At 56.7% G+C, this 17121-nt stretch overlaps 1 protein-coding gene across 2 annotated transcripts; it reads left to right on the top strand.

Annotated features, from left to right (window-relative positions):
• Nucleotides 1–53: 53 nt before the first annotated feature.
• On the top strand, nt 54–16344 carry TMIE (transmembrane inner ear). 2 transcript variants are annotated; one of them, XM_031935219.1, is made up of 5 exons: nt 54–414; nt 718–890; nt 11289–11406; nt 14625–14774; nt 15067–16344. In XM_031935219.1, exons 3-5 carry the CDS (start codon nt 11355–11357, stop codon nt 15168–15170), a joined length of 306 nt encoding a protein of 101 aa, XP_031791079.1. In that variant the 5' UTR covers nt 54–414; nt 718–890; nt 11289–11354; the 3' UTR covers nt 15171–16344. The 2 variants fall into 2 exon arrangements, with proteins under 2 accessions (XP_031791079.1, XP_023087553.1); XM_023231785.2 differs by lacking the exons at nt 54–414; nt 718–890 and adding an exon at nt 7557–7804.
• The last annotated feature ends 777 nt before the right edge of the window (nt 16345–17121 follow it).

The raw sequence follows: 17121 nt of genomic DNA, 5'->3' as shown, positions 1-17121 counted from the left end.
GCCAGCCCCGCCCCCTTCTCCCAGCCCCGCCCCGCCCCGCCCCGCCTCCGGGTGTTGTTCTGGAGTTGCAGGGGCCACGGGCGGGCCACCGAGGAGGTGGCGCGCGGCATTGATCCGTCCCCCGCCCCAAGCCTCTCCTGAGTTCTCCCTCTGGTGTCCCCCAGGATGCGGAGGCCCCTGGGACCCGGCGCGGGGAGGAAAAGTGGGAGACTTGACCCCTCCGCCCCCTACGCACCCACGCGCACACTCAGGCTCGCCTCTCGCACCCCCGCTTCCCCTGCAAGGCTCTGAGACCGCCGCCGCGCCACCACCTCGCCCAGCCAGTCAGTCGCTCTGCGAGCCTGTGGTGCAGCCCCGTGACCTCACCGGTCTGCCCTGAGTCACAGAAGCCGGCACACGCGGAGCGCTGTGTGGGTTCGTGGGACCGATAGAGGGGTATACTGAGGCGCCCTGCTGCCTCCTGGGCTGGCTGTCCACGGCCGGCCGCCCCTCCTGTGCGACCTTGGGGAAGTCCCCTTTCCTCCCCACTCCTGAGTCTGAACAGGCCTAGCAGAGCATGAAGCCGGCCGGGTGTGTTTTGTGCGAAGGCCTGAGACCTTGGAAAGGGTGACTGAAGACTGGTCTGGGACAGACTCCCCGGGGGGCGGGAGAGAAAGTAGTTGAAACCTGTAACAAAGAAGGCCCCCCTCAGCGGCCTGGACCCCCTCTGGCCACCAGGCTAGTCACCCATTGCTGTCAGTGGCACCCAGGTTCCAGTGAGGAGGAGGCTCAGGGTCCAAGACGGCTGTAGAAAAGCAAAAAGGGTGGCCCAGCAGCCCCCTACTCAGCCCCCTACTGAGGAGGTGGGAGGCTTCCCCCTTCCTGCCAGGCTGAAGACCCCCCCAGTGGAGGTAAATGGGGGCCTGGGGCCTGCCAAGGTCATCCCCTGGCTCCCTTGGGTTATTGCCAGGTGGGAGTTTTACCATCTGCCAAGCTGCCCATCACCCTAGGTTTGGAGGGTTTCCGGACTAGGACCCTTGCCTGAGTGACTGTAGGCTGCAGCGACCTCACCCTCTTACCCCACATTGCTCTCTTCCTGGGTCCCAGTCATGCAGAGGCGCCCCTTCCTGCTTCTCCATCCCTCCGCACACTGCCAAGGCCCGTCCTAGCTCTGGCCTCCCCCTTTTCAGCCTTGTTTTCTTGCCCCCTGGTGCACCCCCTGCTGCCTGAGGGACTCCACTCCCAAAGGCCCTGCTCCTCTGGTAGAGGTGTTGCTGTGTTGGTGGGTGGGGGCTGCCTCAAAGGAGGCCTCTGGTGAGTGAGGTGTCCCCTCTGGCCCTCTGGGAAAGCCTTCCCTCCCCATGCCCTCCACCCCCAGGCTCCGGACCTTGGCCCCCACCCCCCTTCACAGCCCTGATGGCCTGCAAGACTGTCTGCTGGGGCACTTGGCTCCCTGAGTCTACAGCACAGCCTGGCAGAGCCACCACCCTAGCAGGTGGAATGAACTGAGGCTTCAGGTTCTAAACAGGCCTCCAAGATTCTGTGTGCCTGTGGGGCAGTGGGAGGTAGGAGAACATTCTGGAAAGAGACCTGGTATGGGGCGTTGTGCTGCCTTCCTCTTACTGTGCGATCACAGGCAGTGTGCGGCCTCTCTGTGGCTCAGTGCCCCTGCTGGTGAAATATCTTACCTGCACCTCCTTCTCACCGTTATGTGGGACTCAGAGGAGGGGTATGGTGGGTTCAAGGGGCTCCTTCGGGGATGAGCACGGTTTAGAGGATCTATGGGTCCCCTAGAGCATGGGTATGGGCCACCAGGCATCCCTGGGGCTTGGGAGGGAGGCAAGGGCTGGAGAGAGGCCATGGCCTCAGGAGGAGCATATGGCCTCACTGCTAGTGACAGACAGGGGCAGGTGGGGCAGGGCCCTGAGCAGGACAGATCTGATCTTATGCTAGGTGTCTCTAGGCCTCACTCTCATCATCTGCACGTGCAGCTGAGGGAAGGCAGTGCTGCCTGGGCCCAAGCAGGAAGGGAAGGGCTCCCACGGCTTCCTCCCTAGAGTCCAGACTTCCTGTTCAGCCACATCTAGGGGAATGGGAAGGCTGACTGAGCTCTGGGCAGCAGGCCAGTCCTTCCCCCATTCCCTGTGTGACCTCATGGACACTGCAAGGCCAGTTTTCCTATCTGCTAAATGGGGCAAGACCTGCCCAGCCTCTCTTCCAGCTCATTCTTGGCTTGGGGTCAGGTAAAGGCCTCTGGTAGTGCCCAAAGGACAGCCTCTGCTGAGCCCACCTGCCTTCAGTCCCCTGCAACACAACCAAGAGCCCCTGGCCAATCCTACCACAGATGTGTATACACCGACCCACACTCACTGCACACAGATACAATTCCACAGTCCACATGAACCCATCCACCACCGAACCCACTGGCAAGGACTCCAAGTTGCACAACTCTAGTGGCGGCCCGAGGCACGTGTGTGCAGATCGTGTGCCCATCCGCAGGGACACAGACCTGCACACTGCTCCAGGGAACACACACGTGTGTGAATGGCACCTGTGATTCTGGAGCCATCGAGATTCACACCCAGCCACACACAAAGCTGCATGCATAATGCACACGCATTCCCGAGTGCACCAGTGCCTTAGTACACAAGGCACGTGCTCAAGCACACGCAGGTCTGGCGCAGGCCTGGCCAAGCCCCACAGCTATTCTGAGCTGAGCCTGGGGCCGGTGAGGTCAGGGATAGCCAACTCCCAGCAGGCCCCAGCTGCTGTGGCACAGGCCTAGGCTGCCCAGTTCCCGCCCCCACCCTAGGCTGAGTCCCTGGATCCTAGCCTAGCTTTGTGACTAGGGGGTCCCAATTTCCTACCCCCAGCTTCCCCAGAGCTAAACCTTAAGCCCTGGAGTTTCAGGCTCCAGGAGAGAACATTCCACAGGGTCCTCTGGGCCTTGCTCATAGCTTCCAATCCAGAGGCCCTGGAGGCTGGACTGGGTCCCTACAGGAAGCTCACAGGAGCTAAAAATAGTACAGGAGGGAGAAGCAGGGTTCTGCAGGCCAGCATTCACAGCACCATGTATGGAGGGGACACTGTCTTCCAGGGATCAAGGCTGGGGGACTTGGAGTCCAGAGCTCCCCAACTCCAGATATGATGGGCCCAACTGATTTTGGGGTGCAGGGCGATGTGGGGGCCTCCTAAGATGAGGTCCTCCTAAGAGCAGAAACAGCACTGGACACTGGGCAGTGCCCTGGGTTGGAGGCAAAGGCTGAGTTGGAGGCCATAGTTCCTGTGTGACCTTAGGCAGGGCATAAACCCTCTATGAGCTTAAATTCCTTACTGAAAAGCCCTCAGAGATGTAAAGTCCCTCAAAGATGGGGGGAAAAAAACCCATGTGGTGTTGGGTACTGATTTTCATCCTCAGCTCCTCGCTCATAGCTCCCATTGCCCTTGTTACAGTCTTTGGCTATAATGTGTTGGGCCTCAGGGCAGGCCCCAGGAAATGGAATCTCTCTGACCTTCTCCTGCCCTGCTTTCGCCTGCCCCAAGCCAGGACCCTAATCTTCCCACACCTTTCTGATTGCGAATCTTAAGACTCTCCGCAGAGAGGGTCCTGTCCTATACTCTGGGAGGAAGGAATGCAGATGTCATGAAGCCTCCATAAACCCCAGGAGGACAGGGTTCAGAGGGCTTCCAAATGGCTGAACATGCGGAGGCTGGCTGGCATGCCCAGGAGGGCAAGGAAGCTCCACACCCCTTCCTCCGTATCTCGCCCTATGCATGTCTTCACCTGTATCCTTTGTAATACCCTTTACGGTAAACCAGTAAAAGTAAGTCAGTGCTTCCCTGAGTTTTGTGACCCACTCCAGCAAATGAAGCCCAAAGAGGAGGTTGTAGGAACCCCAACGTGAAGCCGCTTGGTCAGAAGTTCCAGAGGCCAGACTGGCAACTAGTGTCTTGGGGCTGAGTGGGCAGTCTTGGGAACTGAGGCCTCAATCTGTGGGATCTGACACTATCTCCAGGTAGATCCTATCAGAATTGAATTGGAAGGCACTCAGTTGGTGTCTGCTGCTTGGCATTTAGGGAAAAAAACCCACACATTTGATCACAGAAGACTTCTGTGTGGGTGATTGTTGTGTTGGTGTACGAGCAGAGGAAAAGATACAGTTTGAGAGAGTTTTCAAAACGACTTTAACTTTCAGGATGTTCACGTTAACGTGGTGTTTAATACTGGAGAATTGGAAGCAATGGAAATGTCCAACAATAGGACAGAGATCCAACAAGGTAGGTTTTTTTCTTTCCTTTTCTTTTCTTTTTTTTTTTTTTTTTTTTTGAGATGGAGTCTTGCTCTGTCACCCAGGCTGGAGTGCAGTGGCGCGATCTCAGCTCACTGCAACCACCTCCTCCTGGGTTCAAGCTATTCTCCTGCCTCAACCTCCCGAGTAGCTGGGACTACAGGCACGTGCTACCGGTTAATGTTTTGTATTTTTAGTACAGACAAGGTTTCACTGTGTTAGTCAGGATGGTCTCGATCTCCTGACCTCGTGATCCACCCACCTCAGCCTCCCAAAGTGCCGGGATTACAGGCGTGAGCCACCGCACCTGGTCTTTGTTGAGTTTTTATACAGTGTAGTATCACACAGCCTTTAACAAGAGTGATAATAATCATAATGACTAGCATTTAATGAAGGCTTGTGATATGCTGGTGCATGATACTGAATTTAAAAAAAAATAGAGATGGCATTTTGCTATGTTGCCCAGGCTGGTCTCGAACTCCTGGGCTCAAATGATCCTCCTACCTTGGCCTCCCAAAGGTGTGAGCCATTGCACCCAGCCCATGATCCTGAATTTTATCTGTTTTACAGATGAGGGACTAAAGCTCAGAGAGGTAGCCCACCTGAGGGTTCACAGCTGTCAGTATGCTCATGTCCCAGAAACCTTGGTGCAGTTTTAAGCTTTAGCAACTTCAGAAGTTAGGACATATAAAGCTACAAATTTCCCAAAAAATTTTTTTGAAAGTTTGTTTAAATTCTCTTTATGCTACTTTAGCTTTGTGAATTTTGAATGACCTGTTTCTTTTTCTTTTCTTTTCTTTTCTTTTCTTATTTTTATTTATTTATTTATTTTTAGGAAGACAGGGGTCTCACTATATTGCTTAGGCTGGTCTCAAACTCCTGATCTCAAGCATTCCTCCCACCTCAACTTCCCAGTGTTAGGATTACAGGCATGAGCCACCACACTCAGCCGACTTTAATTTCTAGAGGCACAAAAGGAAACTTAAACTTTCAAATGGTGTTTTTTTTTTTTTTGTTTTTGTTTTTGTTTTTGTTTTTTGAGACAGAGTTTCACTCTTGTTGCCCAGGCTGGAGTGCAATGGCACGATCTCAGCTCACCACAACCTCCGCCTCCCAGGTTCAAGCGATTCTCCTGCCTCAGCCTCACGAGTAGCTGGGGTTACAGGCATGTGCCACCACGCCCAGCTAATTTTGTATATTTAGTAGAGATGGAGTTTCTCCATGTTGGTCAGGCTGGTCTCGAACTCCTGACCTCAGGTGATCCGCCTACCTCGGCCTCCCAAGGTGCTGGGATGACAGGCATGAGCCACTGCACCTGGCTAACTGGTGTCTCTTATACATTTGTATTTTATACTTCTGAGGTTATTAAAGCTTAAAACTGCACTGAGACTCTTGGGACACCCTGCTATTTAAGTTCAATCAGTTTGACTTTGAAGCCCGTGTGATAGTATTTGGCTGTGGTGGGGTCAAGGAGGATCTAGAGTACTTGAGTTGGTTAAAAAAAGTTCTGGGTACAAAAGTGTACCCAGGGTACAGTACACAGAAATAGTGTACAGTGAGATCTCAGCTGTGTTCAGGAGTCTGCAGAGAAGTGGAACCCACGCAGAGCAGGGGCCATCTCAGGGGACACCGGGGGATGCATGTGATTGTATTTTCTTTCAGATTTATTCACTGGGCTTGCCCTACTTCTTGATGGATGGATGAACTTTACAGAAAACAGAAATAGCTCTCCCCTTGGCTGAGCTGTGATTGGGAGCCTGTAAGCAGCAGAGTGCTACCTGTCCTGCTAAGGAGAGCCAGCACTCCCATATTCATTAATTCATATCATCCTCACATCAGTCATGGGAGTCTTGCCCTCCCCACTGCATGGATAAGAAACACAAACAGGAGTAATGCTTTGCTCAATGCGTCACTGACAGGCTCACTTAGTCCTCACCCTGTCCAGCTTCCCTGACCCCATGTCCCAAGGGTGACCTCCCTGACTGGTCAGTGTGGCTTTCCCTAGCCTGGCCTGTGAGCAGCAACATGAGGAAGTGGGGATTGGAGTGCTGTAACAAGTGATCTGGATTTTAGCAGAGTTCCTGTTTGCCTGGCCAGGGCATGCCTGGGGAGGACTGGGTGGCCCAACCCACTCAGTCCCCGGATTTTGCCTCCCACTGTTGAGCGTTTCCTCGATGGGTCTCCCGGGCCACCGTCCTTCTCCAGCAGCTCTCGTTTTCCTGCCTGGCTGTCATCTCCAGGCCCTGACACTGGCTGGTGACCGCAGGTGGCCCTCTGCTCCTTGCTGCAGGCTGCTGTGGTCCTTGCCCATTCATGGCATGTCCAGGCCAGAACCTCACAGGGCTCTGGAGCCACAAGGTCTCCCCAGTTCTCAGGGCAGGCCTTGCTGGGCCATCCCCAGCCTGCACAGACCTTCACCAGTGTCCCTGGTGATAAGGGTTCCAGGGGCCCAACACCTGGACTGCTTCTTCCAACACTCAGCAGCAGGATAAGAATGGAAGGAAGGAAAGAAAGGAGGGAGGAGGAGTCTACCAACTCCAGGCCACCCCACTCCTCTTCTTAAGTCTTCAGCCCCTCCCCCAGGTCTCTACATTTCCTCAGAACCTCCTTCTGTCCCTCAGTTGTCAAGGCTCAACATGGGGTCAGGGCTAGAGTGCAGTGTGGGTCAACTTCAGCATGAGATCGGGGTCCTTGCTTAGACTGAAGTCAGAGTCAGTGTTCGGGCTGGGGCAGAGATTGAGGGCAGTCAGGGTCAGAAAATGGTCTTCCAGCCCTTCCAGGGGCGGCCCACTTCTGTCCTGTGGGGCTGAAGAGGCTGGCTTCTTCTGGAACTCTCTGTAACACTGCCGGCTGGCAGCTCTGATCATACCGTCTCCTGCTCTCCGGCTCTGGTGTCCAGGGTGACCAGAGCCGCCTCTGGGCAGGAAGCCAGGCCAGAAAGACCAGGACATCCCTGAGCGCCTGTCACCATGGCAACCTGCCCGCTCTGCCCCCTCCAAACTCAAATCCAGTACATTTTTGAAATCTAGCATGACAGAATGGGAAGGGCCTTCTAGATCAGCAGATTCCAGCCCCACTCCCTTGTCCCAGATGGAGAAACTGAGGCCCATTTGCAGAAGGGAGGGGGACCTGTTGATTAGGGACCTGGCTCCAGCCTGTCCTCCCTCCCGCCCACCCCCGCCTCAGTGTCCCTGGGGGCGCGGAAGGTGGGGGCAGGGATGGGGAGCCTGCAGCCCGATCTCCCGGGAGGGAGAGGGCGGGCCCTCCACCCAAGCGATGGCGGGGGCGGGAGGCGCGGGAACCTGACACTGAGGATGAATAAATGATGCTCGCTCACTACCCGTGGCCAAAGCTCGCCGCTGCGGAGCGCCGACTGGCAGGGGCAGTGACCGGCGGCCGGCCCCTTCGTCCCTGGGCTCCGCAAGCAGCGCGGTGGCGCGAAGATGGCGGGGCAGCCGGGCGCGGGGACCCTCTGGGTGCTGGGCGGCGCCGCACTCGGGGTGTGCCTCGCGGGGGTTGCCGGGCAGCTGGTGGAGGTGAGGCCGCCGCGCGGAGGGACTGGGGAGGCTGTCACCCTCCAGGCAGGGCGCTGGAGGAGAGGGGGCGCCTTTCTGATCTGGAGCTTGTTTGATCCCTTCCTCTTGCCCTGGGAGATCCAGTCTCCTGGGCGATGCAGCCCTGCCCCAAGCCCTGCCAGGCTGTGAGAGAGACTCAGCCCCACTCTTGGGGTTTCTGGTCTGATGGAAGGGCACAGTCCCCGATTTCTGGAACATTAGTCTGAACGGGGGAGACTCACCTTGACTTTAGGGATTCCCAGTCTGACTGGGGACACAGCCCTGCCCGGACTGATGGGGGATCCTGGGTCCCCATCCTCCAGCCTTTGGTCTCACTGGCAGGGAGGTGCACAGCCCTGGGTTTTCTGGACCTCTAGTCTGATGGAGCAGATCTAGACCCTGAATTTAGGGTCTTCTGGAGGCAACAGCCTCTATCTCCAGAGATGCTCCAGGGACCCCTGTCTAATGGAGGGGGAGACATAGCCTTAAGATAGAGATGAGGGCATTCCAAGTTGGAGAGCGGGGGCAGCAGGATGAGGAGACCCTTTACAGAGAAGCCATGTGGAGCACTAGGTCCAGAGGGGCAGGCAGGGCAGGACCCAGGGACTGGGGAGTCTGACTTGGTCCTGGTGATAACCGGGAGCTTTAGAAAGTTTCTGCTCAGGGACGAGTCAGGATGAGTTCTGGGTTGAAAGGAGGGTAAATTGGAAGCAGGCACACAGTGGGAGAGGTGGGAGGAGCTGCTGAGATAGCACAGAAGCAGGTGGAGAGGATGGCTGGGCGGTTGGACAGAGCCTGGCTGGCGCCAGGAAGGGTGGGGCCATCTGTAGCCTCCCTAACCCCCTTGTACCCCACTCCTGCTGAGCCTGAAAGGGGAGCCAACAAGGGAGCTGGCAGACCAGACCTAGAGTTCTGGATTGTGAGACCCGAAGAAGGCCCAAGAGCCCAGGCAAGGGAGGAGCAGGGGATGCAGGCTGTGCAGGCAGGGGCGGACCAGAAGGAGCAGGAAAACAGAAATGCAGAGGCAGTTAGAGGTGCCCAGGGAAGTCCTGAGTGGCGGGGGCATGGGGACAGTGTGGGATAGGGAGGACAGAGCCATGGGAGGTCATTATGGGGGGACACAGCCCTGAACTGGATGGTTTGATGGGGACATAGGGACAGAGCCCTGAATCCGGATGTAGCATGTCCCTGCTGTTGCCCAGAGGGCGTGACCATGAAGCTGGGCTAGAGTCAGGTGTCAGCTCCAGTGTCCCTGTAAGGGGAGCTATGCTTGCTTGAGCCCCGTGGGGCATACTTGGGCCTCTCACAGGCTGCCCTGAGGCCTGGGTACAGAAACTGAGCTGGCCTCGGTGCAGACAGAAAGGTGGGGGTGGGGTTAAGTCAGTTCTGAGCCAAAGACCCTTCTCCCTCACCCCCAGGAACTCATCTTCTCCCAGTTCATCACAGGAAATTGCATTTGGAGGCCATCTGCCTGACATCTGCCTACAGCCTGAGCAAAGCCCTAGCTCTTCCCTCACGGAGGCAGCAGAGACATGGGCAGGGCTGGGGGCCATGTCACCACCCACCTCAGCCCTGTGTGGCTCACCATCACCCTCCATCAGCCCATGAGGCCCTGAAGGAGGTGGTGGCCTCCATGCTCCAGAAATCAGACCCCAGCAGGGCCCACCATGAGGAGAAGACCGGCTGTTACCTGCTGTCGTCCACCCGAGACCCCTATCAGTGAGAGTAGGCCCAGCTCCACCCACATCAGGGCTGGGGCAAGAATGTGTAGGAAGTGAGCTGCCTTGGCTCAGAACCTGAGAACTTTGCCATGGCCCTCAGAGTCTTCCAGTCATACAACCAGTCGGGCCAACACATTGGGCCTTAGAATTAGGGCAGCTGCCACCACCAAGCCCCTAACCCTAATGGCACAGACATGTCCCTGACCACACCCACATGCATACCAACCACATGTGTGCCCAACCTCACACATGTTCCCCAACTTTACATACATGTCTGACCCCTCACATATATCCAGGGGACAGTACTGAGGAATGGTGTCATCTTGTCAATAGCTCACCCTGGCAAGGAGAAAAGAGCCTGAGAATCAGGTACCAATCCCAGACCACAGATCCTCTGGGTTACCTAGGACAGGTTACTGATCCTCTCTTGAGTTCTGCAACCCACGCTGAAGGGTGGCATGCACTAGATGAAGAAGCACCTGGCTCATGACAGATGCCTAATCCATGTTTATGGACCTGGGGAAGAAGGACTGGATGGTCGAACTGCAGATTGCCTTTCTTCTCAGAGAACCAGAAGGGACTACTCGTGTCTGTCCTTATTTGGTAATCAGGCGACAACATCTCGCTCATATGCCCCAGGGTTCTCTCTCCCTCAGAGACAGATCCCTCTCCCTACCCCTCAGCCACACTAAGTGACAGACATGGGGTCATATCCATCTCTGCTCAGGGACAGATCTACTCAAATTCCACACTGTGGGTCAGTGTCCCTTCAGACCTAGGGAGGACTGTGTCCCCTAGACACCCAGGGCAGGACCATGTCCCCTAGACACCCAGGGCAGGGCCATGTCCCCTAGACACCCAGGGTGAAGCATGTACCTAGACACCCAGGGCCAGGATCATGTCCCCTAGGCAGACAGGAGCAGGGTTGTCTCCCCTCAGACCTGGGCAGAACTCTGTCCCCTAGACACCCAGGAGCAGGGCTGTGTCCTCTCAGACCTGGGGCAGGACTGTGTCCTCTAGACCCTGAGGCAGTGTCCTATCCCTTCAGTCCCCCAGGGCAGGGTCACATCCCGCTGGAAAGTGGGAGTGTCTGGCTCTGCTCCATTCAGGCTTGCTACAGCCACGATTCTGCCTTTTGGCCTCCAGGTGTCGCCGCAGCACTGCAGGCCTTTTATTTATTCAGTGCCTGTCCTGTGGACACTCTGGCAGTCTTCTGTTCAGAGAGTGACTCCTAGTAGGGTAGGCGGCCAAAGGAGGCCGCCTGGCAGGGGTCCAGGCCAGCTGGCAGAACTATGAGGCCCTGACTCCTAGCTCCACACCTCACCCTCACTGGGGAGATGTGAGAGCAAAGCCAGTCAACCAGCACCCCCCAGGCCTTACCTTGTCTCTGGCCTTGGTCCTGAGACCCCATCCGCCTGGGTGAAGCCCAGGACTGGAGTTGGAGGATGTGTTCATAGGGGTCTTGAACCTGGCCAGGACAAGCCATCCATGTTTGCTCCTCCAGGTCTTGGTTTCCCCAAGCATCAACCACCCTCCCACTTCAAATCCCTGGCTCTGCTCAGTTCTCTTGCTCTAAATCTGGAACTTTCCTAGGTCTAGGGTGTTGGTAATGCATGCTTAAGAGAGTTGATTCTAGGAGATTCTGATATGCTTGGGCTGAGTGTTTGCTGAGACCTGGGCCCTTCTCAGCAGGTTCCAACCAGCTGGCCTCTGCCTAACTCACTCCCCTCTCTCCTGACCCACAGCCCAGCACGGCCCCGCCCAAGCCCAAGCCGCCCCCGCTGACCAAGGAGACAGTGGTGTTCTGGGACATGCGCCTGTGGCACGTGGTGGGCATCTTTTCACTGTTCGTGTTGTCCATCCGTGAGTAGCTGTTCTCTTCCCTCTCCGCCACACTGCAGTGGGAACGCAGCACCGCCTGCCCCCCGGAGGGCTCGGAGCAGCAATTCCGGGCAGTGCAAGTAGGCCAGGCACCCGCAGGAGACCCACAGTGGTTTCTGGCACCTCCTGATCCTCACAAACTCCCTGTGGAGGGCTGACAGGCCGGTGGTGACCTGAAGTGTTCTGCCGGACCCAGGGAGGTAGCCACATGGCAATTATGGTAATTACAGGGAACTCCACTGAACTGAGGACTAGGACGAGGACGTGTCATTTTTCCCTATGGCTGGCCTCCTGATGCTTTTCCTGCAGTTTGGCCAGCTTAAAGGCCCACACCCAGGGGCCCCAAAAAGGCCATCCTCCACTAGAGGCTCCCCAGACGCCCAGCAGATGTGGCTCCCAGGCTTCGATCCCTGCCTTGTCAAATACCATTTTCCGGGAATGACTCACACCCGCCTCAATTAAAAGCAGGAAACCCATTCCTTTCCTGGGCTCTGGGAGCTTCTTGATGCAAAGTCACAGCAGAAATGGGCTTGGCCTGCTCCCCTTAGCCCTCCCTTCAGGGTGGAGGTCTGGAGGTGGGGAAGGGGACAGAAAGACACAGGAGACAGAGGCCGAGTGGGGAGGCTGCCATGGCACAAAACAGTCTGACAGAGGTTCCCACGAGGCAAAAGCAGAGTGTGGGGGAATGCAGGCAGTAAAGGGAGAAGCAGCCCACTCCCCTGCAAAGGCGTCACAGAGGAGGGTCCTCTGCGCTGCAGACCGGTGGGAGGGTGGATGGGGTTTTGCAGGAAGGGAGGCTGGAAAGGCATTCTGGGCAGAGGGAATACTGTAAGCAGAGACTGGAGGAAATGCAGCCTCACGCAGGGTCTCAAATGACCCCAACTGGACATTTGCTGAGTGCAACCTGGGTGGGGAGGCGAAAGCTGCACTTAGCCCCAGCCGGAGCTGTCCCGGGATGGGGAGCCCCAGAAAGCTGGGTGGTCGACAGAGAGCCCACCCAGATGTGAGGGGCTCCAAGGAACACATGACATCTGATTTGCATGTGCTTCTCCTGGCACCAGAAGTGCCATCCCAAGAGAAAATATCTGCCCTGCAGAAAATCCCCGCCCCCCCCATCTGAGCAAGAGCCTGTGCTTTGTTCCCAGCCGCGGCTGAGAACCAGTCAGGCATCTTCGTGGAGGCCCCACAGACAGACAGGTGTGCCTGCAACCTCAGCCAGGTGTCCAGAGAGGGAAACAGCCCGCTGCAGGGCTGGGAGGTCATCTGCCCTACAGGAGCCACAGGCACAGCCTAGGATGCAGGTCTAGGGAGCAGCAGGGAGAGCACTGCGGGCCTCAAGACACAACAAAGGCGCCTGGGGCCACATGAGAAAATTGCAGTGTCAGACCCCAAGTAGCACTCGGACATCAACCACACAGACCATCTCTAACCCCATTTCCTAGAAAGGGTAAGGGATAGTCCCAAGACGCCTGAGCAGCAGGCAGCACTTGTTACCTTCCATTGCCGGATCTAGGCAGTGGGGATAACACAGCTCCCTCTCCTGGGGGGAGACATTTTTCCTGCTTCCCAGTCTGCTTGGGCCTAGGTGGTGCAGCTGTTATTGGAGCGTCGCCCTCAAAGCCCTGCAGGAAAAGGGGATGGGGCTAGATGGGGTGCCCCTGGAGGTCTCCTCCAGACCCAGGGACTTATATCCCAAGCCTCTGCCTGGGCCCTGGAACTTGACCCAAAGCTCTTTGTGTCTCGCTTCTTTGAAGAGAAGCAACCAGGCCAGGCTGTGTGGGGCAGGCCTGAAGTGAGGGGCGGTGTTTGAGCCCTGCTCTGGCTGCCATCAGCTGCCCACTGAGCGCCTTTGGAAGCCCCAGCCTCCCAGGGCCTAGGACCAGCTTGCATGGAGCCTGAGCGGGCATGGTCCCAAGGAGGTTCCTGGTGGGTGGCTAGAAGAGGTGGCCTAAACCAAAAGGATTAGGATTGGGTACCAGCTTTGGGTCTTAGGCATGGACACAGGTTCTGGAGAAATCCAGGACCCAGCTTCTTGGATAAGACCTGCTGTCTACTCAGGTCCACCCCCGGACAGTCAGATCTACAGCTGGGGCCTTGTGCAGCACCCTCCTCCAAGTGTATGCCTGGATGCTGTTGGCTCCCCAATTCATTCACTCTAGAGTCCAGTCCTGTTCCCAGAAGCAAAGGCTTTGAGATCATCCCATTCATTCATTCATTGATTTTTTTTCTTTTATTCTGAGCCTGGGTGAGACCAAGTGGGACCACAATATTTGTCTGAAGGGGTTCTGCCTTGGTTGCATAAAATGACCCCAGAAGGTACTCCAGTCCAGGGCACATAGATCTGATCCATCTTCCCCAAAATAGACCTAGCTCATCCTCCTTGGGCCTTTCTGCCCCCAGGAGTCTGCCAGGAACTTATGTCTGGTCATCTGATTTATAATAGGAACCAGCTCCATCCCCTCCCCTAGGACTGGGGCCAAGGTGGTCAGGCTGTGGGGGCCTTAGAAAAATAAACTCAGTCGAGCCAGGTCCTGGCAACCCTGACCTGCCCTGCCCATCACTAGACAGGCCAGCTCCATGCTCTGGACCAACTGGCGTGGGTGCAGCTGCCCTCAGCCGGAAAACCACTCCTGAAATAACTCCGTCTGAGGTGAACGCCCCAGGGCAGGGTCTGTGCCCTCTCATGGCTCCTGCCGTAGCCAGGGAGAGCCCAGGGATGTCCTGGGAGGCTGAGGAGGACATGCAGAGCCACATCCTCTCATGACTGAGGCAGCTTTGGCCCAGTTCTCAGTAGCATGGGGAGGAGAAGCTAAGTTGCACACCCAGAGGCCTGGGTTGGAAGTGCTGGATGGCCCCCAGGAAGCTAGGGCTGAAGTCATGGTGCAGACCTCTGCCTTACCCTCCAGTGACTCTCAGTCTAGTCAGAAAGACCCTCAGGACCAGGACTAGTGACATAATTTAGCCAGGGGCCCTTCCAAGCATGGGGGCCTGTGCAGCTCCATGAAGTCAGCCTTGCTTAGGAAAGCCACCTTGGTCATCATACGGTCCACAGGGGTCTTGTCAAGATGCTGAGCCTCCTGCCAGAGTTTGGTGGGTGAGACACATGTGGGTGAATGGGGGCGGGCCTGAAGGAAGGCGGGTGCCATTCCTGGGGAGTCTGAACCCCAGCCCCAGCCAAGCCTACTCTGTCCTCCCTACAGTCATCACCCTGTGCTGTGTCTTCAACTGTCGGGTGCCAAGGACCCGGAAGGAGATTGAAGCCCGGTACCTGCAGCGAAAGGCAGCCAAGATGTACACAGACAAGCTGGAGACTGTGCCACCCCTCAATGAGCTCACAGAAGTCCCAGGAGGTGAGCTGGCCCTGGCTCGAGCCCTGCTATGCCAGACAGTTCCTCAGCCCTGCTGCCTGGAGTCACCCTGTTCCTCCGCTCCAACCACAGCAGGTTCAGGGAGGGGCCCCTGGAGACCAGAGCACAGAAACTGGTTGGCATGAGGCAAATAGAACGATGAGCCTATTCCCTGGTAGGAAGAAGGAAGGAAAAGGCAGGGTGTAGGAGGTTCTGGGGCTCTTCCCCTCGGGACAGTCAGACCCCAGGACCTTGTCTCACCACCATCACATGGTCTCTTTCCCCTGCCCCACAGAGGAGAAGAAGAAGAAAAAGAAGAAGGACAGTGTGGACACAGTGGCCATCAAGGTAGAGGAGGATGAGAAGAATGAGGCCAAGAAGAAGAAAGGAGAGAAATGAAGACATCCTGGACAGCTTGGGAGCAGGCCCTGAAGCTCAAGCTGTGGCCAGGGTCCGGGAATGTTGGACTCTGAGCTCATTTGGTCTGAGGCTGTGGTCATAGAGGGAAGCTGAGGCCCATGGCTATATCCTCATGGCCCCTCAGGGGCAGGAACCAGACAATCTAGTAGGTGTCCTGCCCCCTAGCCCAGACTTGGCTCCTTTCGCCCCACCCACACGGGTACTGCCTCGGCAGAGGTGGTACGGTGCCACTGTCCCTCTGGAGATACACTGCTCTCCCCACCCAGACCTGCCTCTCTCCCACCCTTTCTGCCAGGGATGGCGGTGGCTGTGAAGGAGTAACAGGATAAGGGGTTACTTCAGCCACCCTTTCTGGCGCGAAATGGCTGAAGTGCATGGGTCAGGGTGTGAGGCCACACCCAGACTGGCCATGAGGAGGCAGAGAGGGTCAGTGGGGGACATTGTGGCAGCAGGAGGGACTCTGTCTGGCCAGGGAGGAGCCCTGATGGTGAGGAGACTTCCGCAAGCCTGGCAGGGATCCAGCTCAAGGGAGTGAGTAGAGGTGGCTTCAGAAATGGAACCCCCAGCCCAGCAGACACCAAGCTCAAGGCAATGGGCGACCATCATTTCACACATTGTGATGAAGCTGAGGCTGCTGCCAGGCCCGGCATGAGGCCCAGGGGCTCGAGCTCGGGGCTGTGGGCTGCAGGGCTGGGTCAGGGGTACACAGAGCTAAGGTCAGTGGGCTAGAGGGTGCAGGAAAGAAAGCTGGGATCTGGGACCCTTTTGGGAATCAGAGTATATTTAAGAAGCCAAGGGGGACCTCGGGCTGTTCTGGTGGCCCCTGCTATGCCCAGCTGTTCTGGGAGGTCCCAGGGCCCTAGGAGATCACAGCAGCGCCTTCCACCTGCTGATCATAACAGTGCCAGCTCCTTTGCAGCTTCCTCTTCTACTATTTCCCACTACGGGCACCTAAAAGAAGCATCTCTGACCAGAAGCACCTGGAGGAGGGAAGACGCACAGAGGTGCTTCCAGATGGCATCGAACAGACTAAGGCTCTGAAACCTAGGCCTGAACACTAAGGTCTCGAGACACCAGAGGTTCCTGAGCCAGGGGAGCCTGCTGGAAAAGCAGCCTGCAGAGATTTGTGAATGAAGCTGAGTGCCTTCTCAGAGCCAGGCCTAGAAAACGGCCTCCTGAGATGACCCCTCAGGATGCGCTATTCCTGGGGCATTTATGTGGAGGGTGATGGGCAGTCAGTGACAGATGGCTCAGACCAGGCTAAAGTCCCCTCCCTGACTCTTCTCCCAGCCTGAATTAGGATGAGATAGAGGGAGAAATGGGAGCCAAGAGGCTGAGGGGCAGCTGCAGTGACCTGGGCCCACCCCGGAGGCAGGCACAGGACTCCGGAGGGACGCCGCCAGCTCTCTGGGTGCTGAGTTCACAAGGCTGCATTCATGACTTTCAATAGACCTGTGATGGTCTGTGCCCAGTGCTGGGGACACAAAAGAGTCAAACCTGGCTCCTGACCTGGACCTGGATCATCATCGTACAGGGAGGAGAGTGATCCAGGCTGATGAGGACCCCATATATATAACATGGGGTCTTAGGAGCAGTGAGGGGCAGAGTGATGGCAAAAGGCCCCGCCATGGAAGCTGAGGACTCTGACACCAGATGGAGGCAGTTGACTAACCTCTGCCCTTGGAGTCCAACCCATGGGCTTCTCATACATAGGGGTGACAAAGGCCATTCTATTTATGCAGAATTTTCCTGTGCGACCAGGCAGCAGAAGTCCAGAGGGGTAGGGGCCACTCAGGGTCACACAAAGCAGCAGTTGCTGAAGACTGGGGGAAGTCCAGGCTTGGGCTCCGCCTGCCCTCCCCCTGACATGGAGCCACCACGAGCCTTTTATGGGCAGGCCTGGCTGCTGAGGGTTGGAATAACATCTGAC

The sequence above is a fragment of the Piliocolobus tephrosceles genome, chromosome 2 (genome assembly GCF_002776525.5).
Source record: "Piliocolobus tephrosceles isolate RC106 chromosome 2, ASM277652v3, whole genome shotgun sequence".
Taxonomy (NCBI): domain Eukaryota; kingdom Metazoa; phylum Chordata; class Mammalia; order Primates; family Cercopithecidae; genus Piliocolobus; species Piliocolobus tephrosceles.
Note: the sequence above shows the minus strand (reverse complement) of the source record. Positions and strands in the feature narration are given on the sequence as shown.